Source organism: Columba livia, chromosome 13 (assembly GCF_036013475.1).
Source record: "Columba livia isolate bColLiv1 breed racing homer chromosome 13, bColLiv1.pat.W.v2, whole genome shotgun sequence".
NCBI lineage: Eukaryota > Metazoa > Chordata > Aves > Columbiformes > Columbidae > Columba > Columba livia.
Genome location: NC_088614.1, coordinates 3,352,655 through 3,375,522, shown reverse-complemented (window position 1 = coordinate 3,375,522; position 22,868 = coordinate 3,352,655). Strand labels below are relative to the sequence as shown.

At 39.2% G+C, this 22,868-nt stretch overlaps 1 protein-coding gene across 8 annotated transcripts in view; it reads right to left on the bottom strand.

The window, feature by feature from the left end:
- The window catches only part of CHD9 (chromodomain helicase DNA binding protein 9), an 88,580-nt gene that overhangs the window by 8,148 nt on the left and 57,564 nt on the right, over positions 1-22,868 (bottom strand). For 4 of the 8 annotated variants that reach the window (XM_065028648.1, XM_065028652.1, XM_065028649.1 and 1 more), the window contains 24 exons: positions 21,851-22,094; positions 20,552-20,728; positions 19,537-19,680; positions 18,784-19,039; positions 18,127-18,337; positions 15,879-16,074; positions 14,946-15,113; positions 14,217-14,396; positions 12,931-13,041; positions 12,061-12,257; positions 11,077-11,276; positions 10,418-10,577; positions 9,592-9,681; positions 8,946-9,049; positions 8,710-8,827; positions 8,003-8,060; positions 7,657-7,699; positions 7,280-7,499; positions 6,941-7,143; positions 5,803-6,711; positions 3,499-3,662; positions 2,244-2,516; positions 1,262-1,430; positions 130-269 (listed from right to left, as the gene is read on the bottom strand). In XM_065028648.1, the coding sequence (XP_064884720.1) occupies positions 130-269; positions 1,262-1,430; positions 2,244-2,516; positions 3,499-3,662; positions 5,803-6,711; positions 6,941-7,143; positions 7,280-7,499; positions 7,657-7,699; positions 8,003-8,060; positions 8,710-8,827; positions 8,946-9,049; positions 9,592-9,681; positions 10,418-10,577; positions 11,077-11,276; positions 12,061-12,257; positions 12,931-13,041; positions 14,217-14,396; positions 14,946-15,113; positions 15,879-16,074; positions 18,127-18,337; positions 18,784-19,039; positions 19,537-19,680; positions 20,552-20,728; positions 21,851-22,094 (4,735 nt within the window). Of the gene's footprint in view, positions 1-129; positions 270-1,261; positions 1,431-2,133; positions 2,517-3,498; positions 3,663-5,802; positions 6,712-6,940; positions 7,144-7,279; positions 7,500-7,656; positions 7,700-8,002; positions 8,061-8,709; positions 8,828-8,945; positions 9,050-9,591; positions 9,682-10,417; positions 10,578-11,076; positions 11,277-12,060; positions 12,258-12,930; positions 13,042-14,216; positions 14,397-14,945; positions 15,114-15,878; positions 16,075-18,126; positions 18,338-18,783; positions 19,040-19,536; positions 19,681-20,551; positions 20,729-21,850; positions 22,095-22,868 lie in introns of those variants that run through there. The other 4 variants (XM_065028650.1, XM_065028653.1, XM_065028651.1 and 1 more) reach the window with 3 other exon arrangements.

The following is a 22,868-nucleotide window of genomic DNA, read 5'->3' as shown; positions in this document are numbered from 1 at the left end:
CAGAAAAAAACCAACCTAACAGCTTTGAGCAATAAAGTTTTTGTTTTATGTTTAGAGGTGGTTATGCTCAGTGAAGGCACTGACAGTAATTTGGACCTTAATTTTGGATATAAAATCAAGTTTACTTACATGATTAGGCTGTTTATTTCTGTTCATAAAGAGGACATCAACTCCCTCCACATTCTTCCTTCTCCCTCTTCTCTTCTTGACTGCAGGCTGACTGTCAGCTATGACTCCATTGGCACTGGCTGTTAAGTGACTGGAAGTACCTAATTAATGATGCAATAGAATTAGTGTCAGTTGTGTGAGTCATTTTATAACAAGAAACACGTCTGAATAAAAAAAGGAAATAAAATTACTTGAAACAGTGCCAGTACATATAATTTCTACATGTAATATCTAACAGAAATTGCCTGTTTTATGACTGTTTGAAACACCATTAATATCAGGCTCTGAAAAGCCACTCTGCTGTGGAAGTTGCCTATTACCACCTCCTATCCCCTCCAAATAAATCTGTACAGGCAGGAAAGCTGTTAAAAACTGCTGATACCACACACGTGCTCAGAGGAAGACATCCCGAAATACATATTTATAACAAAATCTTAGTGGTATGTTGCAAAAGAACAATTAAATACAAAATGCAATTGAAGGGTAGTATATTTTTACAGGAAATGCTCTCATCCACCTACGTATGCAATCTCAACAAACTGCAGTAATTTAATCAGAAACTGGCTTAAATCGAGCACCCAATTCTAATGATTTCAAATATTTATTCCATATTTTAATTGCTCACTTTAGGCTCATTTTTATTTGCCAGTGTACACCTTAGCTATAAGCCAGAAATTGGTTCTAGACTATTGTCCTCCATTGTTTCCTTACAAGAGGGACCAAAAAGAATGTGGGAAGTGCAAATTGACACAGGCATAAATCTGGAACTCTACATCCTTACTTACAAACTAGCCACAGTAAGCTCTGATTTAAATTGATTCCCATCAGTGTAGAGCGATGCACTTCAGAATTATTAGAACCTTCTCGGGAGGGTGTTCACAATGGCATCCTTCTAATAAATGAACATTACAGAACTGACAAGCTCATACATCAGCTGAGGTGCCCAGTTTCACTAACACACTGCAGGGAATGCCCCCAGACTGCAGTGTAGCACAAAAAACATCACAAACATCTCTCTCCACCACCTGTGCATGAAGACCAACAGAAGACAACATGTTATCCTGACCCTTATGGCCCCCGACGTTTCACGTACCTGATTCGGGAAGCGATTTGGGGAAGGTGACAAGGCTGGTTTCTGAAGCGTTCTGGAGCTCGCGCAGCCGAGCCAGGTATTGCTGCTGTCCCAACGCACCTTCCTCGCTTTCAAACGGCCTTTTCTGAGACAGTCCCTGCTTCTGAAAAGTCAATTTCAAACCACCTTCCTGTTAAATAAATGCCAGGGTTAGAAGAGTCTCTTCTGAAGCAGAAATGACTACCACACAATCAGGATGCTTGCAAACAAACAGTTATTCCGGAAGAGTTGAGGAAGAATGAAAACATCATATTAGACCTTAAAACAAGCTTTGGGTCTCCTCCATGTGAAGAAGAAATCTGAATAGAAATTTTGTGGAGTTGCTTCTATGAATCTAAACTTTAAATTATCTACTATCTTAACTGAAAAATTCAGACACCGAACAGCTGTCTAGCGCTCTAATCTAGTCCTAAAGAAATGGCAAACCCAGTTACAAGAGGAAGTTTTCATACATTTTTATGTGCTACTAACAGGTCTCAAACCATAGATAAGAAAAATGTTTAAAGCTTCCAGCTTGTACTTGAACTGGGAAATTCACCTATAGCCCTCTAAAAGGCCACGTAATAATCAAGTGCTTGCTGGATAGGCCATGCTGAAATGTTTAAAAAAAGCCAAAGAGAAATACCTTTTTTGCTAACCAGATTTCTTAGAAACAGCATAAAACATACTGAGAAGCACCAGAATGGCAAAATTTCAATCCAGAGAAATAATAATGATTCCTTCCAGGGGCTTATGCAAATAAAATAAAACAATCAAACCCAAACCAAACCCCAAAAAAACAAACCCAAACCCCAAACACTCAATGCCCAGAAGCAGCAGACCCAAATACCCACAAACAAGTGTGTGAAGGGAGTGAGAGTGAGAGCAGGCAGCCACTTGCAGGTAAAGCATGCCGCAACACCGCAATCGCAACCAGGTCCTAGGGCAATAAAAATAAACATACGTCATTGATTTTCACTGTAAACTCCTTTTCTCGTACATGCTTCTTCACCTTTGACATCTGCGGCGACTGATCGTATTCTTCTTTCAGCCCCGCGAGGGGGGGAGTGGGTGCGCTGGGCTCGCTGTAATCGGCGGCTGCCCCGGGGCTGTCCAGCAGTTTGGTCGTGTAGAACGAGGCCACCGTGTTGCTGTCGTAGCTCCGTCTGGCTGAAGGCCATTTACCTTTCAACACTGTTTGACAAATACTGTCAAGGCGGTTAATCATAACTCGATCCTAAAACAACAGAGGAAATGCAAGAGTAACGCTTACCAACGCTGCACACATTGCTTTTATGTTTTATCTTCCAATTCTAGAAAGAAGAGAAATTATAATATTTTTAATCACTGGACTTGGACTTAAGATTTTAAGTTCCTGGGTTTGTAACAATGTAGAAGTTTGTAAAAGCCACCTCTGTACTTAATTTCACCACGTGTAAAAAATACACACTCAACTATACAGGGCCTGAGGCCTGAAAATGCTTGAAACATGTTATTTCACTGATTTTTAAAGGAGAGATACAGAAACTACCAAAGTAGTATGTGTAGGTCTGGTTTTGACTCACTAGTAGCACGGTCTCAACCTGTGAGCAGCACCAGATTTTGTGTGTCAAACAGCGTTCATAAAACTACATCTACAGGCTTTTATTCCCATCTTACTTCAGCTTTTGAAACCATGTTATTCCTCAGTCATGGTCTTTAGACACCGGACACAGATTTGACTTCACACACCTGTATAACACATAGACTGAGTTCCAGTAAACTCAGCTAAGTACACGTAGACTCCAAAAACTACCAGGTGTTCTGATAATTTCAGAGTGCAGTTACATGGCAAATAAAAAATGTGAACACTAAAGTAACCTGTTCTGTAAGCAAGCATGTTTCTGCCAAGTTCAAGGCCCTCCCCTGTATTTAAATAAGTTTGATTTCTTTCACTCTGAACATCATTACACCTCATAAATTATCTCAACTTCATCTTAAATATGCTTCCTTTACAGTTTTTTTCCCCTATGTGAACATCCTCTTTTACAGATGCAACTATACAACAGACCTACAAAATGCTTTGTCATATTTTTACTATAACTTACCACGAACAAAATTCTTTCTTTCCCAAGATCTCCCCACAACTCGGTGGTACGGTTTTAACGTATTTAATTGAACGGTCACATCACAACCCACCTTCTCCTACAGCTTTGGTTTTCAAAGTATCATAAACTTGCCTTTGGCCAGTAGGATGCAGCCAACATGTATCCACCTTGCAGGAGGTAACTGGAATTCGGCGTCCCGTTGTTCATCTGGAAACTGTCCTGCGTCTCGTCTTGTGTTGTACTCAGAGAGGCCACACTCTCTTCATCATACGCTTTTATATGCGGGGTTCCTCCTGCTAAATAAAAACACTAGGATTGCTTGATGTCATAAACAATTTGAAACATCACTGTAAAAGCTTCAGGTGAAGGAAACAAAGAACAATGTTCAGAGAAAGTCCGAATGCAAAGTTAAACTGAAGAATTAATCTGTTTGTTTTTTCAGGATGATTGCAGATCTTTTTCTAGGCATGAAAATTCCACATATATTCCTGGTAAAGTTTCAAGAGTGTAATGTATCAAACACCTAGCTATTTGAAAACAGATGGGCTTCGGACTAATCTGATAGTCCTCACTTGAATATATTTCCTTTGTAAGCCAACATGCACTAAAATACCGAATTAAATTGAAACTAAAAGTGTCACCGGAACATAGCAAATCTATTGGGATAATACTTCAAAAAAACACCCCATTTTATTTACTGGATGGAACGCTGGATGTTCCACATCTTAACACACATGTCTGCATCATCTAATTTTTGAAGTTTTAATCACAGAGTATTTGTTCCTAGTATCTTTCCAGCATGTCCTCTGACTTCCCTTTACTTCTCATTATTATTATTTTACTTTGGCCCCCATCCAGACAACAACACAGGTTTCACTATGACGTGAGGAAACAGCCTGAAACTAAAAGAGAAAAAAAGAAGTGCTGCCTGAAAAGGTAAATACTACATCAGCACAATGAGTAAGAGTATTGAAGGACAATCCTACAGAACTCAAATTTGTCCTAAACAATAGTGACACATTGACTCATCTGACACAATTTAGCTCTCCTTTAAAAGACGTTTCAAAGGACAGAGGCATGGCAACGCTCCACGATCACTGCACAATGTATGGAATAAAAACTGGGCTTAAAATGACTATGCAGAGAAAGTCAGAAGAACTTTTCAGTGTTTACCAACCTCTTCAACACCAAGCTACAGCAAATCAGCCACTACCAGAAAGGCTGAGTGATGTACGAGACTCTGCAATCTGAGGATGGCACGATTACTCGCCCAAACAGACTGAGCTGGCAGAAAGTGAGCCTAATATTTGGACGTGTAGCACATGTTACAGGATCCACCATCTAGATCTAAATATTTATGTCATATAAGCATTCTTCTTCTCTCACTGTTTTAATATTTGCACACAACTGTTTCCTCTGAAATAGCCTTCCACTACTACAGGCAGCAGCATCTCAATCACTGCATTTCACTTGCCCAGTAAATTAATCCTATGGTTTCCATTTGCCATTTCCACAGACTAAAAGATCCATCTGATTAGCAAAACACTTTTTTCTCTAAGGTACTGGAAAAAAAATAGCTTATTTACTTCCACTGTAATTCCACATCTTTTGTTATTCCACAGCAGAGAGTTGCACATTCTGAGTTTCAACGGGGCAAGAGCAGAGGACACTTTATAAGGAATGTATTAAACAAGGATTGGTTGGTTTATTAAAAATTTTATATCACTTCCCTGAAGTTTTTGCTTTTATGTTGAAGCATCCAAAAGTGTCTCTGTGTTATTTGGTCCTATGCTCTATAATCGCCTCAGTCTTTCCTAAGCAGGTATGTATTTTGAAGTGTTTAACTGTTCTAAGTTTTCAGCGCAAGTACACTGCTTGGCCACCTCCAGTTTCCAAAAAAAGCAGCTTCCATTACCTGGACAGAAGAAAGCTTGCAGATTTCATGAAAACACAATAAGGAAGCTACAAAGACAGGTGAGCAGAAGTGGAAAAAACAAACAGGGAAACCAAAAGATTCTCTAGAAAGAAAAGGGAACAGTAATAGGGAATTTGCAGTATATATATATATATGTGTGTGTGTATATATATATATACACACACATATACATGTATATGTGTGTGTGTATATATATATATACATATATATATATGTATTCTGTTTCCAGAACACATGAGCCATTCAGCTCTCGTCCCACACATGAACCACATGCACAGTGACCTGGCCTAGTGAATCGGTCAGCAAATCCCAAGTGCCTCATCCAAGGTACTGTATGAAACAAAACGGTGTATCCCTGCAATCCTTCCCAGTCACTTGAAGAATCAAACAAGTATGTTTAAGTTTACTTTCATCAGATTTAACATTCTTTTTTAAACTTTTTTCCATTAAGAACAAACTCAGTTTAAGAGCATACTGCAGAAATACAACTACACACATACCACGCTTCTGTGTCTCCTCTTCATCGCTATCACTCTCTTCAGATGATGACGATGACGACGATGATGAGGAGGAGGATGACGACGAGGAGGATGAAGATGCTGAAGAACAAGATGAAGACGATGAAGAGCTAGAGCCTGATCGAGAGTGTGAACAAGATGAGGAAGACGAAGAGGATGAAGAAGATGACCTGGAAGAACACGATGATCTATCTGAGTCAGAGTCTGAGTCAGAGCTGGAGTCAGACCCCCTTTTGCTGACCCTCTGTTTTTTGGAAGCTGCGTTTGGAGTTAGCGGCTCTGTCCTTGCAGCCACCATGCGCCTGTCTGTCTCTGTCCTCACGCTGGGTTTGTGGTCGGCATTTTGCATTGGTGTGCCGTTTCTTGGACTCAAAGGTTCCGATTTCATTACTGTCTGTGTCTCCTCTGTAGACATAGATTCCTCTTCAGAAGACTGAAGATCCTCTTTCTGGTTTTCATTTTTAGCTTTTGTGTCCTCAAAAGCATTCACTTTAGCATCCGACAATCTTGACTGAGGTGTCAGAGGAGAAGCAGATAATGCCATCTGGTACTGATGCAGGAGTGGAGTAGAAGTCCTTGAGAGTGCCACTTTATTTTGATTATAGTTCCTCTGGGCAGACATAAACGAGAGTTCAGGGTCACGAAGAATATGATAATCCGTCCTACTAACTCCATGTTTAGCAGCTCCAATAAGTAAATCCCTGTCATGAGTCCCACACTCCCACCAGACAGGTAAGTCTGGGTTTGGCTGGCATAGTTTTAGCCGTTCGAACAACTGTGGGTGTCTAAGAGCCTGTTCTCGCACCTTCCTTAGGAGCTCAATGCGATACAAAGTCCGAGAAGCACGTTCCTCTGTAATTGGTTGGATAAAAATGTTTGGGTCTACGAGTTCTGTAGTAAAACAAAACAAAAGTGAGAATCTGGCAAAAAAACCCCACTGCACACCAATACTAGAAGCAGATGGCTTTAATCCGTTCATATATGTCTCCCCATTATGAGCTTTTGATTTTACACTTACCATGTTTCCTTTTTGCCTTCTGCCCCATTTTTATTTTGCAACACATGAAAGTAAACCCTTTTCAAGATAAGCGCTGGCAACAGAAATTAAAGATACACCCACCTTCTTTTGAGGGGAGACGACAGACTCTCCGGCACATGGACATAAACGCATACAAGTACTTCTCCAGGCTCTCGTCGGTTTTCTTGTGCAGCCGAGCCATCGCTCGAAATTTGGTCCAGTCAAACCGTCCCCTTTCAGGATCAAACACCACACCAAACGTGGACACAACTCTGTAGAAGTCGGCTTCTTCTCTTCTCGTCCATCTTGATCACCAAGAAAAAAAAAGAATTGAAATCCTGTCATTTTCCTCACTTATTTCACACAGCTAGCCATTATTATTTCTTCGATATTTTTTATATCGGGATGTATTAAAAATGTGTATTTGCACACTGCAGGTACCTTTGCTGTCTTTCAATCTTAGCAGCCATCTTTGGATTCAGAGCAGCTTCTTCATATGGAGGCTGCATCATACTGGTTTGTATTGGGAAAGCAGGCTGGATCTGCTGGGCCTGCCGATTTTTACTCGTTCGTTGATAAGCTGTTATTAGGCGGCGAAGACGTGTTGTTAAGGCAGACTGAGTGGGCCAATAGATTTTGTCTCCTTCCATCATTTGTCCATCTATATTAAAACAAAGTCACAGGAAACACAAGTTAATAATTGCTGGTGCCTGTGGTTCTACACTAGGCAATCTAAATACATTTTAGCTGAGGGTCAGGAGAAGGAAATAATTCAAACCAGATTGAATGGGCTCAGACTTGAATATGTATACATTTACCTCCATCTGCTATTACTAGATCACCCGGGGATGAAACATCATCCTGTCGAAAAACAGAAGGGAAGCAAAATTAAAAACGTAACCCCTCTCCAGAAACTTAGGTTCAACTTAAATCTTATAGACAACTCATAAATATGACAAAGAGTGAGAGTGACACATATTTTAGACAAATGGTTAACAAGGCATACAACAGAAATATACAACAACTCCCTCCCATTCCCCCCAGCTGCAGAAAGACATGGAATAAGTTCTCGCAATTTAGAAAAATATAGAAAAACTTAATAACTTGCTCAAAGAAAAGGTGGAAGTATTACATTCTAAGTGTGTTAAAAGGAGCCTACTATACCTCTATGTCATCTTTAAACAACGCTGGTGCTGGTTTATATTCTGGATCTTCTACATCCCTGTTAAAATTTCAACACAAAGGAACCCATCTTAGTAACAGTTTAGAAGTTCTTACACTCTTCAATTAAGCAAAATTCATTTAGATTTAATTAGATATACTGTATTTAATTTTCTACGAGAAACAACAAAAACATTTCAAGGCAGCTTTGGCTTGAATCCCGTCCGCCCCCAGTTTGCTCTCTCATTCAAAGATGTTCATTATGACCGCAGCTGCTGACCCCACCGATGAAGTGATGAATAGAAGCATTTGTCATGCTGGCAGTTACCAGTAATACTCTAACTGGTCTCCTGGTGTCACTGGTTAGCTGCACAAGACTCATATGCCATGCGGACACACCTGCAACCAAGCTAAACAGGTCTGCAGCACTTTGCCTCTGAAGGATTTTGCACTTGAGTGTCTAAGTAGTATTTCCGACACAGCAACACACGGTAGAGCCCTGGTTAACAACAGGTTGCTGCACTTTTCCTTTAACTGTGAAATCCCACACTTCAATGGTTGTTACACTGTTCCTAACTGTTTTCCACTCTGTGGGAGTAAAATCCAAGTAGTGTTCTTCACAACAATGACACCAAATAGTATAAAACCAGTTAAGAAGAAAACAAAGTACAACAGATAAAACATTCCTGCTCAGTTTTAAGTGCTCATACCCATCCATATAATCATTTGCTCTCTGTTCGGCAGCAACTGCTTTTTCATCTGGCTTGCCAACCCTTTCCAAGAAGCACAGTGCTGGGTCTGCCCTGATAGTGTTGTATTTTTCATAACCTATAAAGGAAAAAAAAGCGGCACAAATTCACTTTCAGAGGGAGCTATAAAAAACTGACTGCAGGCTGTTTATTCTGAGGGGTGGGGAAGTGCATGTGTAGTCATCCGTATTACTCACCGTGTTTAAAAACTCCAATGAGAAGGGATTTATCTGCTTCTGCGTCCCACCACTCGGCAGGAACTTCAGAGTGATCTGGCTCAGGGACCCAAACATCAATTTCACTGTGGAGAATCACCAACAGCACAGCAACATCAGTAACATTCAGAGGAAGAAATACATCTTTATTTTCTCTTTGTACATCCCTACTTTCTGTGGGATTTTTAGACTTCTCTCTTCAAGCTTTCTGAATCAAATTAAAACTTTCCATCTACCACAAGCTGCCGTAGCAGTGAGTTATGAATTTCCAAATGGCAATACTTCCATTAAAAAAAAATGGAATGTGCAACACATGACTAAAAGGGACAGGAAAACCCCGCCAATTAGAAGGCAAAGCATATAATTCTTTCACTCATTTTTTAAGCCTATTTGACTTAGGTTATTTTACTTTATATAGCCAGACCCATAAATAGGAACTAGAACTTCCTCATGACAAGTTGATCCAAAGCATTTAGTAAACAGAGAGTAACCAAAACACACTTCTCACAGGCTAAGCATACAAATATTTGGTTTTAACATTTCTCATTTAGGTCTAGGAAGTTTTCTCAATTTTTGTTTGATAGTTTACATTTAAAGGAAACAAGCAAAAAACCTCTTTATAGTTCACCTGGCATCAATTCCATTAAACACCTTTTGGCACTCATTACCAATGACTTCTTGTTTTAAGTAATACAGCATTCTTACTCGAAGCAAGACCCTAAACAAAGAAGAAAAAATACAAATATTAGAACTCCACAAGTTTTCAATAGTTGTGGTTGGCTTTGTTTTGTCTTTTGTAGTATCACAAAGCTTTCAAATCGTTTTCCTAAAACATCCATCAGTTATAAGGAGATAAACTTCCAATTTAGGTCACCTAACACTTGATATTGTGATCACTTTCACAAATAATTTCATTGCAAACATACTTTCAAATCCCAGACAAAGACCAGGGCCAGCAGAACACTCCTCACTTGCTTCATAAAATACGGCTAGGAACAAACCGCTCCTTCCATTCTCCTCCTGAGATGATTCCCCTCGGAAGAACAGAGCGGGCTGACAAGGAGCAGCTTTCACATGACCTTCTCATTCCTGCTCGCTTAGAATTTGGCGCACGACCATGATGGCTCCTCCATGCTTTATCTCAATTCTTCACTACAGCTGTATGACATTTTCAAGTAGAGTGTGACAAGTTTTGCTACAGAAAAATGATTTATCTAAAACAAGCTCATTCATAGCTACGAACGAGCTTTAAGCAAGCTCGTAGCTCTGATTCTCAGAGCCCAGAAAACACACCAGGTTTCTGTTCCTTTGCCAGGTGCTCCCAAACTCCTCAGTTTTCTGGCTACTACAAGGCCTCTCACGCCTTTAAAGTCTTCTGGGACAATGAAGAATTAAAAGAAAAAGGAATCTTTACATGAACATTGAAAGACATTCACACTTCAGCTACTGCTTACTTGTTGCAATGGTGTTTTATGTGCTTTTTGTATCCTTCGTCTTGCAACAGATGTTCTGGATTGTATTTTCGAAGCCATTCTGCTTTGTGTATATCGAAAGTGCTAGCCTGGGTCTTCACTTTTTTTCCTTTTCTTCCTCTAGGCACAGGGGCTGATAAGCCTATATAATTTAAAATATAATACAGTAACAGCAACAGGTAGGTATAGATCCCTGTGACCCTTAACAGTTCCTGTACGCTACACCAGCATTGTGACGTGCAGTGCAGAAAAACTACCAGCATCACAGCCTCTAGAGATGAGGGTTTTTTCTCTTTTGTCTCTTAGAGCACCTCTGGGGTACATTTCACCAGCTACAGACACAGCACAAGGGGAAAGAAAGGAGCGTGTGTTGTCACCGACCATGAAACAGAAGAGGTTCTTATGAACAGAGATGAAAGGCAAGCTCACGCAGAGAACAGCAGGCCATTCAGGTGAGCCATCAAACACAAAGCAAAGCAGAAATGACACTTCTTTTCCCACCAGTTGAACTGTGTATGTGGAATAAATTCTATTTGTTTCAAGTAGGAGGCATTCAGAGAGAATTTTTAGCTGTTTTTATCCCAGTACCACAGGCATGCATATACAAAGCTATGTAACTACAGAAGCACACGAGCCCTTACCAAGGTGATTCTGTAACTCCCGTGTTTGCCCATCCTCCGTCGGGGTAATGAGATCCCATATAAAACTTTTGATTTTCTCATCCCCCCTGTAGTGAACAAGACAATAGGCCAACAGAGCTCGGCAAATGATCTCCACGTCGTGTTCGTTCAGTTGCCTCTTGAAGCGACCATGGGACAAAATCTCTCTCCATCGGCCCCACCTGGTCCAGAGTGAAACACAAATGAGCACTTGGAAGTGAAACCCTCGGCAAGCCCGTACATTTCTGGTGCAAAAGGGAAATTCTCTGTAAAATATAGTCAGCTTTCCACTTGTTTCCTTCAGCTGAAATTATGGAGTGGAAATACAACAGCAACACTTGCAACAGAACTCCATCTGTTTAAAACAGGCTTTTAAACAAAACTTGCCTGTTTAAAAAAAGCACAGATGATTACTTAAGGCTTTTAAGACACAAAACTAGTGGAAACTCATATCGATAAAAAAACATTGTCATTTATCTCACAAGGTGGGTGAGAGAAAACCTAAGATTTTATTTCCAAATCAATTTTAGTATGCTTGAAATAACTGGTTAGATTTTCAGTTCCTCTTTGCACCTCCTGGAAGTGCCAGATGTTCTGCAATGACGAACATCAAGTCACCTACCAGGCCTTTATTTCAGATATTTATTTCTTTACAGTTTTGGGCCTGCCTGCAGCACTTACTACAACGATTTTCAGTGAGACGACTGCAGAGCCCATGTTAAATGACTTTGAAGGAAGGTTTTCACCTCTCTTCTTTAATGTTTCTTCAACTGCAAATTGTGAGACGGATTTATACAAGGTGCATGATAAATTCACATCAATTCATACTCTAAATTAATTCTATATATACAAACACACCAGGTTATGGCCAATATAGCTGAAAGTTATTCCATAAATCCAATTTAGTGCATGGAAAAAGACTAGTTTTTAAAAACTTCCTAGAATGAAGAAGGACGTGTACAATACCCATAGACCAGCAAGTTTTTTTCCACCCGAAAGCACTCTGTTCTTCCGTAGCCGTTGGAACGGTCACAAGGCCGGCGGAGTTTCGGCTTCTCATCACCCTCGCTCTCCACTTCGGACAACTCTGCCAGCTCGTCCTTCGTGGCGCTGAAGGGCCGGGTTTGCTTCCTAATTCTTGGTGTATCAATAACCAGGCTGTTCTGCAAAATTTCCAACAAACCTTATCAGAGTTGGTAAGTTTTTCTTAAGTAGATGGCTTCAGTTCAGAAACATCCATTTCTATCTAATGTCATAAATAGGTATTTTGTAGAGACATCACGGGAAACGCCCATAAAGCAAGTAAAACATTTCGTGGTATTTAAGGCAACAAAAAATGGGTTTTATACCACGATACCAGTACATTAGTTATAAACCACACTGAATATCTCATCCAAATGGAATACTTAGACTACAGTGCAGTCTCTGAGTAAAAAGGGGCACTGAAACATTTTTAAAACAGGAATGTCTTCAAGTATAGGATACAACTTTTGGTTTTAGTTGAGTAAGAACTACATTCATTTTCTATTTTGCAGGTTCCAGCCCAGGATCTACAGACAGGAATAGGGCATTCAGAAAAATTACACACTTTCAACCATTTGCAGGCCTCTAACAAAAATCAAAGACGCCAAACTCTTTTGGGACAGCAGGGAGCTAGGAAATACTCAAGCTATCAGCAGGCTGATTATCCATGTGCCAACTATAGTAACAAGCACAACACCTCTGATTTATTGAAGTATTAATCAAAAAAGTACAAAAGTCCTGCACCTGTTATTTCATAATTCAACAGCAAGCGCATACTTGAAAAAAAATGCATTAAAAAAAAGAAGTACTTACTCTACCACTGATAGCATCTATATCTATTTCTGCTTTTTTGGCCCATTTCTGCCAGAAGTTGGGATCATCTAGGGAAATATCCGTCCTGTTTCCAGAGGCAACAAAACTAGCCTGTAATAAATAAACCAAAATCTTACTAACATCATACTTCAAAAGTTTGTGGAGTCTGAACGCCTATGTGCTGTGACAACCGCATTACTTCATTTCATCAACATCTCCCAAGCAGCTGTTAAGACTTTAGAAGTTACTTACAGTGCAAAGCAACTCAAAAGTTCTCCTCCCCCTTAATTTTTTAAAATCAGATCCATAATATATCAGAAAAATCTAATGAACTTTTATGCACCGTCAGGAGAGAAGAACATTAAGCAGCAAGATCCTTCTGCTTCGAAGCCTGAATCTAAATTACTTGAATGGAAGAAAATAGAATCTTTTGAAGAGGCTTATCAGCATTTGGGGATTTCATCTCATGCAAAAGTACTCGCTTGAGGGAAATTTCAAAGGAGTGTTTAAACTACCAACAATCAAAGCTTGAGAGCATGGAATAAGCTTAATTTCAGAAGGCATTTAAAAAAATCCTGATACACTGCTTTTGGGAAAAGAGTAAATACGTATAAAAATTTTTAACTCTTCTGATAAAAAGACAGTGATGATCATGTTCCCTAATTGGTTTCCTCGCTCTCCTTTAGAAGACTATTTCTTATTTAAGCCACAATCAGCGAGACGTAAGAGAGCCTAAATATATGTATATTCATAAAAAATAAATATACATTTATATTCTTAAAAGTCTGCTGATGTTTTTGGCGTTTGTTTTTTGAATTGCCCCAACTGTATTTGTGAAGTACCCACGTTCCAAGGTCAGTTACACTGCTTGGACTTTTAAAAAATTATTTACTTAGGTATTTTTCTATTTACCTGAAGTCGTATTTGTTCAGATCCATATTGGCACATGCTTTGGAAATTAAGGAGTCCAAGTTTACTTTTTGTTCTGTTCATCCAGTTTTCCAGCGTAGGTTTTTGGATGCTATGGTATTACTGTTTTTCTCTTACCCACCACAAATTAGGAAGTGTTGGTCCAATTTTTTCTAGACTATTACTCCTAAAACCGTATGGTCTCAGCCTCCCCCTCCACCATAAACATATATAGACTCTCCACTCCCTGCTATTTTAGGAGAATGCCCCACACAGCAAGTAAAAGCAAACAACTTATTTAAAAAAATAATAAGCTTCACAACATTCAATTACGTTTGCAGCTCTACACTGTCAAAAACAACCTGCGGCTTCCGCACCTTGGCAAACGTGGAGCCCCTTCCTTCCGACTCAATCGTGATGGTTTTAGTCCGACGCTGCAAAATTTGGTCAATGTCTTCCTCACAGAATTTAGAGCCTTCATCTTCTTCATCCATTATGGCACCATATGCACCTCTTCGAAGCAAGTCTTCTATTTCTTTTTTGGAGAGTTGTTGGATCTGAGCAAATAAAATAGGTTTTAGACAGTTGAGAAAAAATATCCCCTAAAGTAATTTCTATTTCTCTTTCCAATATTACTACAACCTAACTGTGCCTTATAATTTATAAACTTAAAATCTAGGTTATTAAAAGCTAAGGCAAAAGCCTAGTTGACAGCTGAAATGCTTTGTTATGTAGTTACAGTACACTCTTTTACAGGTATGTGTCTTCATTGTTATGGCTGTTCTCAACATTGTGATGAACAGAAGTTAAGAAAAATCACCTGTTACTATTAGATTTCTATCTCATACTCAAGTAAGACCTAATACTAATATGAGACGATACAAGAAAACACAGGGAAACTTTTAACTTTGACATTATCTACCTTAGACTTTAAAGGCAAGAAAAAGCGCAAGACTTATCAGAGTAACTGACTACATTTTACGTTATATCAAATGCATTGTTAGCCCACGTTAGAAAAAAACAGATGCAAACAACAGAAAAATGGGAGTTTCTGTAATTTAAAATAGTTCCCATGAGATTACAAGAGGAAAGGTATCTCAACATACACCACCGACACTGTTTTCTCTTCCGCTCATACTCTGTAGAACAGCCTTATCCAGCCCCAGTTTCAGACTTGCTCTGTCAAACATCTCTCGCTCGTAGGAGTTGCGCGTTATCAGCCTGTAGACCTTCACTGCTTTGTTCTGACCGATCCGGTGACAACGGGCCTGAGCCTTTCGAAGGGAGAACGACAGTGAGAATTTAGACTTATCTAGAATAGGATACCATTCTTTTAAGAAATTGTTTCTGCTGTAGCACAATCTGAAAAACAACAGCATGAACTCAAAAGAGAGTCAATACACATCTAAGCAGATGGAGGCTACTGGACATTTTCCACATTGTGAAGTTTTCTAAAAACAGCGTAGTAAATAAAATGCAGACGAATGATCTCTGCTGAAGGCTACTGAATGGTATTTCTCTTGCAGTAACACTAAATAAAACAAAATGCTAGCTCCTTAGTTATCTGATCTCCAGAAGCCAGGAGTAAAGGAGTTGCAACCTGAGAATGGATTGCATTTCAGCATCTAGTTCCTATATTTGATTAATTCACTGCTTCTGAACACATATTAATTCTCTTCCATACACTATGTTTTAGCAGAATAGCTCTATTTCCATGAACTGTGTCAGTATACGCAGAACCTAACCCCTGCTTTCGTAGTACCATCAAAATCTGAAGGGTTTTATCAACTGACTTAGTTACCTGTGTTGCGTTTTTAAAGAGTAATCAATCTGAAAGAAAAAGTTAGAACCCAGACAACCCCATATGACCTCTCCTATTTAAGTGGAAAGTATTAATCAAAAAATACTAAAAATATGTCTGGAAAAAAACCCTGAACATTTAAAAATTAAGGTTGTTCAAAACAGAGACAATATTCAAAGCGACCCATTTTATAGCAACCAGGTTTGACTTCTAAGGCCTCACTGTTAAAGGAATTTACCTGCAGATCATTTTGAGGATTCCAGTCAGAATCAAAAATTATACATGTATCTGCTGCAGTCAAATTAATGCCCAGACCACCAGCCCTGGTGCAGAGGAGGAAGACAAAGCGATCGGAATCTGGTTTGCTGAACCGGTCAATGGCGGCTTGTCTGAGATTCCCTCGTACTCGCCCATCAATTCGTTCATACAAGTATCTGGAAATTACCACAGATACACATACACATCAATACAATATTTTTCATAATTCAAACGGGGATTAGAACAGATCTCCTGCTTGTGTATTTATTCTTTACAGTGAACAGAAGTGATGCAAAGTAACTTTGGTTATCAGTGGGTAACACAAGCAGGAATCATGACAGAACTCGTGTCCCTGTAGTACTAATACGCATTAGCAGGTCCACACACTGAGCATTTTAAGACAAGTTCTTCTGAACTTTGTCCATTAAAGCAAGTACCTGATTATACATACCAGGAAACACATACTACCAACAGCACTTCTATGCATTAAAATACATCATAACCTGAAGTTCTATGTGGACTTTTACAGGTTTTTCACACACTACTCTGCTTGGGTCCCTGCCTAGGGGCTCAGACACAGAACGGCGTATTTTCCGTTATATACCAATTGTCTGAATGTGTTGGGGGCAACCAAGTAACCAGCAGAAACCAGTATGCGGTGAGCTGTCACTGGACAAACTGCATATTGGTTCTGTCAAGATTAAGAGAAATAGAACAGAAGTGACATGACAGCACCTCTAACAGTCTTCATCAAGGCAGCAGTGACTCCAGGCCTTCCTAAACTAAACCAGCACGCTGAAAAGCCTGAAGTAAAACCATCATTTCTGTTACGTTTAATAATTACAAAGACTCCTCTGAAACTTCTGAAATCAAGTGAAATGCTTAGAAAGGGAGCAAATACTTCTGTACACTGCAAATGGAGCAAAATGCTGGATGCGTATCTATTAGTCAAAAGCCTCACAACCGTTTTTCTTCTAATCAGCTCTAAACTGTCACAGCAGCTAATCCGCAGGACCACAGGCGTTCTGGCAGGCGGCCATCGCCCACAGCCACCAATGCTGTTCAGCGTTCAGGCTCATCACGCGTGCACTCTACCATTTCTCATCAAACGGTTGCACAGAGCAGGTTTCAGCTTCCACGCACTTCAGAAGATTCTACCCGCAGCTATGATGCTCTGGTCTAGATGTTACATCCTTACAGAAAAAGGAATATTTTCTATACTGCACCATAAATACTACAGTGAAGTTAAAATTAGTCTATTAAAATAAAATGTGCAAACTGCTGAGCTCTCAGTTCAAATAGCTTTATGAAACAAAAACACAGCAGCACAGAACTGATCTAAAATTATCAAAAAAGGTATTAATATAATCCACTAATGATTTTCAGTATACATTCCAGCATCCACTGCAGGAAGGCTTGACACTATTACTAGTTTTTATGTTTCTACATGTTAACTCTGTATTACTAGGTAGTTCACTGACAAACACACACTTCAAAGCAGTATGTACATTCCAACAAATGGACTATTAAAACAACCAGAACGATGCCTTTTTATAGCTTTCCAGGTTGATACAGCAACTGCTGATTGTAACCAAGTTTAAGGTTAGGTTTTAAGTGCTAAGGCTTTATGCACAGTATTCAGTCAGGTGCTTAAATAAGCTCTTAGTTTCCATGGAGTCAACAGTATAATCAAAGGGTGCTATTAATGTGACAGCAAAAGGCGATCTAAGGAGCTGCTGTATGGCTGGGCTGGCACTTCAGTTCTGCTGCACATTCCGAGCAGTAATCATTTAGGAAAGACAGGAAGCACATTTTTATTTTCACATAAATAACAAACCTCCAGTTGTTTACTATTTTGTACTTACAGTCTGTTGGGAGTAAGGAGCTGCATCACCCTATCTGGGCCAAGTTCAATACCATGCAAATAAAGAGCACGTTCTAGGCTTCCCGAGGTTTGGATGAGCAACTCTGAACTTGATTTCTGACCAGCAATGTATAAACAGTACATACATACAAGAATGTTTAATAAAAGAAGCAATAAACTGAAGGCACATGGTTTACTCAAGCACCTCTCTTTAGCCGTTCTCTGATATTTTTCATTTGGTGGTGCATAAAGGCTAAGCCATCACAGAACACAGCAAATCAGATACGCTGTAATCATTAACCCTGCACTAGCATTCAAAGATACACCCACTGAGATCAAGGAGACAGAACACGCAGCATCTTACCTTTTATGTATAAGGTAATCCTCCAAAATATCCAGGCAGCGCACCATTTGAGAGAAGATAAGGACCTTGTGGCCTCCAGCTTTCATTTTTGGAAGAAGTTTATCAATAAGAACCAATTTCCCAGCAGACTGGATCATTGCTTGCAGATGGAAGTCAGGAGCACTTGGGCTGTATGTTTCTTTAAACTCTCCAAGGATTTTCTCTTCAGCACCTATCAAAGAATAGATTTCTGTATCTATAGTATAGGTGTTGCTACAAATACCTCTAAATACATACCAGACTAAGTTACTAAAATCAGTGCTTGTATTCCAAATATCCCCCATTAGCCACTGCTGGAGACAGAATAAAGTTCTGGATGGGTCTCAAGCCTTGCAGAACACCTATTTCTATGCTCTTTGAAAACAAGTCTTCAGTTTTTAAGCAGAATGCCACAGAAAAAACACCTGGTCTGAGGTGAAACTCCCCTTCAAAACAGCATTCTGGAGTCCCACTATGACTGAAATACTAGCAAAAACTTTAAGAGCTTAATGTGTCTTTTCTTCCAAGCAGGAAAAACCTCCAAGTTAGTTACAAATAAGCGACAAAAGCCATGAAGACGGATGCAGACCACATCTCTCGTCAGAAGTTAGTTTTAGTTAGTCCTTATCATGTATTTACCTTTGATGAGATAAGGGTGATTACAACACTTTCTGAGTTCCATCATAGTGTTAACCAGGTTGGGCACATTTGCTTGCCCTGCTCCTTTGGATAAGAAAGCAAAATTTTTCTCCAAAATGGCTCGATAATATTTCTTCTGAATGTTAGTTAGTTCTACTTCAATTATAGTCTCCTCCTTTGGAGCCAGTTTTTTTTCTACATCTTCCTTCAATCGTCTAAGCATCATGGGTTTCAGGATAGCTTGCAGTTTCTGAACCTAAATGAAACACAACACTTTGTTGGAACATGAAAATATAACAGTGCAGTTTAATAAAGAAAAAGAAATAAATTCCATATCACTATTATTTTCTAACACTTCTATAAAATATGTTCCATATGGGATATGCCTTTATTTTTAACCCCAAATTACTAAATAACTTTTAATGTGCTCCAAAACCAATAAATTAATATCTTTTTAGCACTTGCCTGCAAAGGTGCTGCCAATGAAGCCGGTAAATTTCAATTTTTATTCTTTTTATTCTCACTACTTATTTGCCCAATCTATAAAACCGACCCAAAAAAATAAAACCAATTCTTTAACATAAAATATCACACTTCACTGATTTCTACTGACAAAAGAACTCACAGGTGCTCCGTGGGGAGAGAAGGGGAGGGTGGGAAGCGACAACAGTTACCACCCAAAATAGTTTTTCCTTCAAGGAAGCCACTTCTACACACCGAAGCTCAACATGAACTTAATTCAACATGTAATACCTGTTCCTCTGTTTTAAGGTCTCCAAATTCTTGCATAAACGTAGATTCAGCAGGAAAACGCAAAGGTTCAAGAAAATGAAGGAGGCTGAATAATTCTTCTACCGTGTTCTGCAGGGGGGTACCCGTCAGCAGCACTTTATGCTCCTATAAGAGAGAACAAAACTCACATGACCTCGTGCACACATCTGCACATTCTTCTATGTTAAGTCTGAGTGTCACAACCTGAAAATACCAGTTCTGTGTACCACAATACAGGTAAACAGATTTATAAAACAACAAGAAGTATCTTCTACCAGCTTTACTTTAAATTCTATCTTCCTGTGTCTTTAATGGAGAAATGACTGAACACATCAACTTTTGCCTGTAACATTCACACATGTATCATCCTCTCTCTCCACAGTGGGGAAAATACACACTGAGCATGGATCAGAGAGGAAATACCATGACTTCTGAGAACATGGAGCAACAAGGGTATCAAAGTTAATAATGAAGTCAAAACCCAATGCCAAACTAGTCATGGTACATCTTGTAGTAATGCACCAGAAGCCTCCAGATCTGTGTAACAGCTTTGTAAAAACCTTGCACTACATAAAATAAAACCTTAACTACAGGACTAGACCATAATTCTGTTTTAAACACTACTTGCTGGCTTCTATTGTTAAATAACCTGTTTAAAATACTTCCTAGGTTTTTAAACATTAATTACTGCACAAAACCTCTAATTTAATTACAAAGCAAATTTAAAATGAAATCTTCTTCATAGGCAAAACTACACAATAGTATCGTTGGAAATGTATTCTGCTTACTGTTAGAACTTGCCGCATTTTGTTTGATGAAAAACATACCAGCATCAGCTACAAAAACTACATTACATTTGAAAAGCATATTGGGAAGAGACATCTCCTGAGAAAACGCTCCTTGAGAGGTGTTTTTTGGCAGGTGAAACACCTTTGCGATTTATTATCATACTGTACTTAAATAGAATCAACCCCCAAAGTGAAATATAATTACTCACAAGGTTCATTAATTTCAGTCCTTCCAAGAGTTTGCAATTTTTGTTCTTCAGTCTGTGAGCTTCATCAATAATAACACACCGCCACTCAATTGCATTTAACTCTGGACACCCACCAAGAATCATTTCAAAAGTTGTGATAATGGCTTGGAATCTGTAGGTACCTCGAACGATACGTCCCTAGAGATTCATCAACACACAGCATTCGTTACATTACCTGGAATCTATTCAAGGTAAAGATTTTGTCGCTGAAATTTTACTCAAGAGCTAGCCAGACATCAGATTTTACATTATAAATTGTTTTATCATCTCATTCACATTTATTACATCTCTATAACTCTCTAATATTAATGAGTAATTATCCATAGCTACAAACCCAATATTGTCTAACCAACACTAAAATTTTAATGACTTAAATTACAGATAAAACCATCTAATAAACCTGCTTCAGAAGGTGCCTGTGGGTATCACATTTTTAACCCTGCGAAAATCTGAAAGACTGACAGGAGAAACTCTTACAGTCAGTCAATCAATCCAAATATATGATGGCAATACATTTAGCACTCGTACAGTAAGTAATTAAAATATCACTTGCGAACTAAATGAACACCTTTTAATTAGCTTACTCTACTCCATTTGTCTGACAAAGATCATATGTAATATAAGGCCCTCAATAAGCCAGTATACAATAACTCGCTAGAGAAACAACATGTAATTTTAATGTTTAGCACTACTTTAAACAATTTTCAGCCTTCTCCATTTTGTAGAAATACCACGATAAATTAAAAATTGTTTATTTACGCAGAATATATACAAAAGGCAAAAAACTCCTCTTTTAAAATAGTCAGATTTCAAGTTTTTTTCATGTCATTTAATGTGAAGTATTTCAGACAGAAAAGCAAACTGTACACAGACAATGCTGGTTTACACCAGGAAAAGGAAATCAACAGCTACTTAAAGGTAACGCAGAGCTTCATCGGCTGTATTTTTGTTCTCCCTGCTCTTCAGATTCAGGACTCAACTGCCACCATCTGTGTACACTTTCATCTCCACATGAGTATCAGCGTCACCACCATTCAACTGCAAAATTACTCAGCGTGCTGAAACAACATCCATCCTGCTGCAATCACCCTCACCAAATTTACTCAGTAAGCATATGTTAAAGATTCTGATATGCAAAAAAAGCTTAAAAACCACGTCATCGGATGTAAAATTACTTCCACTAAGACAGAGGCATGGATAATGTAAAGTCAGGTTTTCATTATACGGGGAAGTTATTGCACAGAAGTGACCTTACGCTACCTGGGAGTCCCTGAAGTACATCTCGTACTGCTGGATCATCTGCCTGCTGATCATGCTGCCGTGATACACCACGACGTTCAGGTCGGTCCACGTGCGGAATTCTCTTTCCCAGTTTGCGATAGTGGAAAGCGGAGCTATGATCAGGAAAGGGCCCCTTATCCCAGCCAGGAGGATCTCGTAGAGGAACGTAATCGACTGAATGGTTTTGCCGAGACCCATTTCATCTGCTAAAATGCAATTTCGCCTGAAAGTAAAATGTATTTCTTTGTTATTGGCATCGAAGAAAGTATGCCAAAGCTATTGCTCAAATAGACAATTTATAAAAACAATGCTCAAATATACCAGTTTAAAACAACAGGCAAAAACTGAGGCACTGTAAAAGATGCCTGTAAATGTTCCAGGGTCATGGTGGAAGAATGAACTCAGTACACACAACCACCAGCTTTCAATCACGCTTAGCACTGGTAAAGCCAGAGAATGGAATGTTCTGTGAAGCTCTCCTAGAAAAATATTCCAGAAGTATTATTTTGGGACTATATATGCACTAATTAAGGCAATTCAAATTAGTCAGATTTCCTACATGTACACTCACCTTGACAAAACTGCTGGAAATTAATGACGATTCCCTAAAAACCACAGACGGAAAGCAGCCCAGCTATACCCAGGTACAAGGAGTGCATCACAGTATCACTAATTTCCCCTCATTCCAAAACTGAGAACAGATGCACGCAACCAAATCACTGCATAAAGCACCATCAGTGCTCAGCCCCAGCCACACACTCCCGCCCTTCGCTGTTCGCACAGACTGTTACAGGCTTGGCTGAGAATTCAAACAAAATGTTCTTTTGCACATCATGAAACTGGACAGTAAAATGGTGTGTGTGCTTGTGCTGTGCTCGCTGACATGACCTCTATAAAGGATGGGCAACTGGTATTTTGGAAATCAGCCAGCAGGAAGATTTGGAAACAGAAACCCAACTTAGATACAGAGAAAATTTATTCTTCTGGAAAAAATTCT